The following is a 6,162-nucleotide window of genomic DNA, read 5'->3' on the forward strand; positions in this document are numbered from 1 at the left end:
AAATTGCATGTTAGAGCTACATAAGTATTAGTTATTATGGTTGTATGAAGTGTTAAGTTGCTAAGTAGGATGTTGGCTAAATTACTGGATTTCGTTTTTTTTAAGCACCAAGATGCCCTCACTTTGAGTACACTCAGGATTTTTAACAATGGATTACGACAGCCACATTTTCATTTTAATGCAAACGAAATGGGATACGTAATAAGTGGATGTGGAAAGGTAATTTCCCTATGAACGATTTTTCTGATTTTTCTTTTTAATGCAGAAAGAAGCAAATTGGAGGAATTTCTTCTTTTTGGTTCAGTTGCTGGTAACATAAAAGGACTCAGTGTTAATGGCTTTATGGACACGGTTTCCACAGAGGATGCCATGCAGGCCCTGCTAGATAGCTTCTGAGATTGATGAGGCAGAGGTTCAGGATGTACATGAGAAGAGGCTAAGAAGATTTCAGAAGTAATAAATATGTTATCACTTATGGTGGAGGGCCAGGAACACCTGGCTAGGTTTTCAGAATTTGCATTCTGAGGTAATGCAAGGGTAGAATGTGTTGCCCCTTGGAAGAGTGTGAGATTACTCTTCCCATCTCAGCGTGATGTAGTTGGGGTAGTTGGGGAAGTGTGGAGCATTAGTAAACCAAACCAAACCAAAACCAAACTTGTTGCTATGGAGTCGGCTCCAACTCACAGTGAGCTTAGAGGCAGAGTAGAACAGCCCCATAGAGGTCCTAGGCTGTAGTCTTTACAGAAGCAGACTGCCACATCTCTCTTTTGTGGAGAAACTGGTGGGTTCAAACCAGCAACCTTTTGGTTAGCAGCCGTGTGCTTAACTACTGTGCCACCAGGGCTCCTTGGAGCATTAGTAAGGTGGCCATATATGCCAGTTTTCCCAGGATTCTCCTGTGATGTACGCTGTGACGGCAAAATTATCAGCGGCACTTCTTTTCACTCTTCAGAGTGTTCTGGTCTGAAAGATCAATTATATGGTTACTATAAGAAAAGCAAAGCTGGGTAGAACGTTAATACAGTGATTTGACTGTAGTTCTTCCAGACTTTTGGTGGCATCCCTGGGGAAATCTACAACAGTATACACAGGTGGAATGGGCTTTTCTGGCCTGTATCTTTTTCAGTCTTGAAGGAGAGATCCAACTGAAATTGACTTATTATATCATCTATAGCAAAAGCTTTGTTTTATGTTTTTAAGGGGAAGGCTTCATATATTGGATAAGAGCATTGTAACTTCTCATGTATTTCAGGGATAAGACTCTATTTTTGTTGTGTTTGTGTACGTGCCATTTGTGAGCATACTCACATTTAGTCTCTAATCCTTTTAATGAAGACTGTGAGGATTTCATCTCCCAGAAGGCTGACTGTGGTGGCTTTCCCTAACGCGTGGAAAGGAGGGCATGGGAGTAGTAAAACATCAAAATTTAAATCCCCTGTCTAATGTGTTAATGGAACATAATTTATAACTCTTAATTGGAACATGGTGCTTGTTCTTTTTGTAACATTTCTACTGTACTGAATTCACTAATGCATTTCGATAAACATTTACTTAAGTTGAGCATCTTTTTTTTGATAGTCTTAAAAAATTTATTTATTTATTTATTTTGTCATTGTTGGGAATATACACAGCAGAACATACACCAATTCAACAATTTTTACATGTACAATTCAGTGACATTAATTATATTCTTCAAGTTGTACAACCATTCTCATCCTCCTTTTCTGAGTTGTTCCTCCTCCATTAACATAAACCCACTGCCCCCTTAGATTCCTTTCAAGTTGCTGTTGTCAATTTGATCTCATAGTGATAGTTCTTAAAAGAGCACAACGCTCAAGGCAGACTTCTTTATGAATTTAGCTAAACTATTGTTTGGTTTAAAGAAGACTTCAGGGGGAAATTTTGGTTTAAGGTTTAAAGATTTTACGTGAAACTATGTCTCTGATACAGGAGATGTTACATGGACAATGGCTTATGTCTTCCCCTTGTTGCCTCATTAAGAGGTCCCTGTATAACTATGTGCTTTATTCATCTGTTCTTCGCTATTAATACTTATCTTTAATGAATATTTGATTTCATTTACTTAACTTCAATGTGTTTTTTCCCTTCTTAGGTGGGCATTATTAATGCTCAGGGTAGCATAGATTTTAACATTCAAATTGGAGATGTGATATTTTTCCCCATTGGAACCCAGCATTACATTAAGAGCACATGTGATGAGGATTTGCTTTTCATTCTTGCTTTCAGCACTGAAAACCAGGTGAGACTAAACCAGCTTAATAAAGATTGCTGAGTGCCAACTATGTCTGTACTAAAGGGAACCCTCAGTGAATGTGTGTTGAATGAATTAATGACTGAACTAGATGAACTAAGTTGTGAAGCAAAGGAGAATCAGATCACCTTTTCAATTAGTTATGAAGGGGTCCAACATGCCGCCTTCCTCCTCGTTCCCCATGTTCTGAGCCAGCTGAGAAAAAAAGACCAAAGAGTAATGTACCAGTTGTCAGTTGCTGTTGAGTTGATTCTGACTCATGGCGACCTCATGCGTATCTGAGTAAACTATGTTCCACAGGGTTTTTATTGGCTAATTTTTTGGAAGTAGATCCCCAGGCCTTTCTTCCCAGGTGCCTCTGGGCAGATCCTCCAACTGAGTGCATTAACCATTTGCAATGCCCAGGGACTTGTCAACATATAGAGGCCTATGCAACTGTCTTTATTACAAATAAGGTGGATATTAGAGATGGTGGAAACTCTGGTGGCATAGTGGTTAAGTGCTACAGCTGCTAACCAGAGGGTCAGCAGTTTGAATCTGCCAGGCGCTCCTTGGAAACTCTATGGGGCAGTTCTACTCTGTCCTATAGGGTTGCTGTGAGTCGGAATCAACTCAACGGCACTGGGTTTGGTTTTGGTTATTAGAGATGGTAACTGATATATGTAGGCAAGTGGGGTTCCTAATGTTGATCCCCAGGATTGAAAAGACCTTCCCATGCTGAGGCAGGCCCTTTTACATCTAATGGCATTGAAGAACAGAGCATACTCTTTGAAGGTTTGTTGGCTCCCAAACATAAAGAGGGAGGAGCTGAAGTGAGCATGCCCAGTTTATTCTTTCTGAGTTTACGGACTCATTCTACCTTTGTGGGGGGCAGTGAGTAAAACTGCAGAGAAAGAGAGGCAAAAATGGAGTCTTTCTATATGCAATTTTAGTGAAGTAACATTTCTTCCTATCATTTTTCATTTAAAGCCAATCTACGATGTGATGATCTGCATTTATAAACACAGATAAGAGGAATTATTCACTGTATTAAATAATTATTTGCTTTTAAAAATTTACTGCAGGGTTTCTTAATTAGATGGAATAATGGGTTTGAAGAACAGGGGTAAATAATGGAATTTAGATTTTTAAAAGTCCCTCAGACTAGTTACCATCTGAGACTGGGTGAGAGCTGTAACAGTCTGACTGTGGACCCCTGGGACAAGTCCAGGAGTAGACAGACATTTGTTTCTCTTGGTGATGTTTTTTCCTGCAAGGAGACCCAATGAGATCCCCAGGAAAGAGCATAACCTGAATTCTGCAGTATTGTAAACAAGACCTGAACCTGAAGGTGGGTGAGATCCTGCTTGGTGATATTCATTTCACTGGAGGACATCCTGCCTCCTTGGAGGGAGACTGGCAAATTCTACTACTTGCTTCCCTCAACCTCAGAACTCAGAACTGCCACATGGGATGAGGTTTGTGGAGAGCTAAGTGAGAAAGAGACAGAGCTGAAAGTTAGCTGTAGACTTTGTTGGGGGTTAGGGGAGGAAAGATTCCAGTATTCCCTACTTTTGATGTGGGTCTCACTGCTACTGCCAATCATGGTCACCATCCTCTACAGCCATTATAAGAACAAATGATCAAGCAAAATAAAATATGCGAGAATAGGAAAATAAGGAAAAAAAAACAACCCTCAAAATAGTAAGTTAGAGTTTAAAAATGTTAAGTACAGTAGAATTACAAAAGAAAAAGAAAAAATTTATGTAAGTATAAAAAACTTCTGAAGGTAAAAAGTTTAGAAATTAAAATAAATATGGGAGGTGAAATAAATAAGATTTAATGTGACGTGAAAGGCTAGTACCAATAAATTAAAAAATTAAAAATATGAAAGGTTGAAAACGATGATTGAAAACCATTAAGAACAAACAAAAAATTAAAGAGTACAAATCTTAAAAAGAGAATAAAAATATAGATTTTTTTTAAAATGAAAAGAAACAATTTAAGGAAATGATTCAGTACAGGCAATAAGGAAATGAATCATTTTTGAGTGGGTGACATTTGTTTTTACCTCTAACCCCTACCCTCAGCAGTGTTTGATCTACACCTGCTAGGAGGATATTCCTTCCTCCACCATCCCCATCAGTGTGGGTAGTGGGAAACGTTTCTGATAGGGTCATGATTTGCATGAGGGATATGAAACAGAAGAGAAGGGAGGGACGGTGGACAGAAATACAGAGACACAGAGATAGGACACTAAGAGGGAAACACAGAAAAAGAGACCAAGAGGCAGACACACTCACACACAGGGACAGCACAGAGAGGTTAGAGACACATATACACTGAGACATAGATGCCCAGAGATACTCAGAGACAGATACACACAAAGATGCACAGAGAGAAAAAATACACACAGATACCTGTGCAGAGACAAAGTCATATACAGACTGTCAGACACATTGCAAAAAACTGCTGCTGTCGAGTCTCATAGTGACCCTATAGGACAGAGTAGAACTGCCCAATAGAGTTTCCAATGAGTACCTGGCAGATTCGAACTGCTGACCTCTTGGTTAGCAGCCATACCACTTAACCACTACGCCACCAGGGTTTCCATCAGACATGTTAAGAGATCACAAAGAGAGCAAAACACAAAGAGAGAGAATGCAAACAGACGCATAAATAGAAAGAGGCACACAGATGTACACACAAAGAGGGTCAGAGACATGTAGAAAGACAGAGACACACAGAGAGAGACACATAAGGAGGAGAAACAGAAGGAGAGGTGCACACACACACACACACACAGAGGGAGAGAGAGATGCAGAGATAGGTGGATATGCATACACATATACACGGACACACAGAGAGACAAACATACAAGGAGAGAGACACAGAGACATACACATGCAGAGATTAAGAGAGGCAGATAAAGAAAGAGAAGCACCATCAGAGAAAATAGGCAGGGAGAGGGACAGATAATGCACAAACACAGACACAGACAGATAGAAACACACAGGGAGAGAGACACATGTGCAGAGGTTAACAGGCAGATTGAGCAAGAGAGGCAGCATCAGGGAGGGAGCTACAGTAATAGAGGGGACAGAGACAGAGAGCAATCCTGCAGAGCGTTCAGGCAGAGGTGTCTGGCTGCAGAGCATCAGGGCACTTGGCAACGAGGTTTGCCTCAGTTGTGTGCCTCTGGGCATGGAGCCAGAGAAACTCTTTGTCACTAGGTCCTGCTCACAGGAAGACAGCCTGTCCTGCTCCCTCATCAGAGAAAACTACTTCCTGGTAGGACCCAGGTCCCCTCTAAAGAAAGCTTCAGATGCCTCAGCATCTCTAGCAATCAGGCTTTCTTTGCTTCTAGAAATTGAAAGGTGAATGTCCCAGGGCAAGAGAACAGTAGCACCCAAGATGACCATTTGCAGGAATTCATGGTTGCGCAAAGTTAGACAAGCACCCTGACGTATTGCAAAAGCCTTAATGGCTTTAAGATCTTTTAAAGATTCTGAGCAGTTTGATGTTGACACATCTTCTCCTGGTTTACACCATCAGCTGCAAACCCTTGACATGGACGATTATCTCCAAGCCACAGCAGATCACATCCTGGCCCAGCTTTTCTTCAAGAAGCAAAGTGAGTTTCAGAAGATCCCCGAATTCCAGGAGGATCAAGCAATCAACCTGCCTTAGATCTGCTAATAAGTTCACATCTGTTCATTCTTTTCCATTTCTTGTTGTTGTTGCTTCTGCTGTGGTTTTTTAAAAGAAGAGTCACTTAGCTAATGAACCTAGAGCTATTTTACAAAGTGGGAAAGCAGGTGCAAAGCAATCCTAGGGGCTCAGTTAGCTGATAGTGATCAGAGGCAACTCATGCTAAGGGAACATTTCAGTAACTCTGCGTACAGACTAGT

General features: G+C 40.7%; 1 protein-coding gene across 1 annotated transcript in view; it reads left to right on the forward strand.

Moving 5' to 3' along the window:
- LOC126086131 (uncharacterized) overlaps positions 1-5,941 on the forward strand; it is a 29,242-nt gene extending 23,301 nt beyond the window's left edge. Inside the window, exons 8-10 of the mRNA XM_049902327.1 lie at positions 106-219; positions 2,114-2,260; positions 5,807-5,941. Of these exons, the coding sequence (XP_049758284.1) occupies positions 106-219; positions 2,114-2,260; positions 5,807-5,941 (396 nt within the window). The remainder of the gene's footprint in view (positions 1-105; positions 220-2,113; positions 2,261-5,806) is intronic.
- Positions 5,942-6,162: the final 221 nt, after the last annotated feature.

This window comes from Elephas maximus, chromosome 11 (assembly GCF_024166365.1).
Source record: "Elephas maximus indicus isolate mEleMax1 chromosome 11, mEleMax1 primary haplotype, whole genome shotgun sequence".
Lineage (NCBI taxonomy): Eukaryota > Metazoa > Chordata > Mammalia > Proboscidea > Elephantidae > Elephas > Elephas maximus.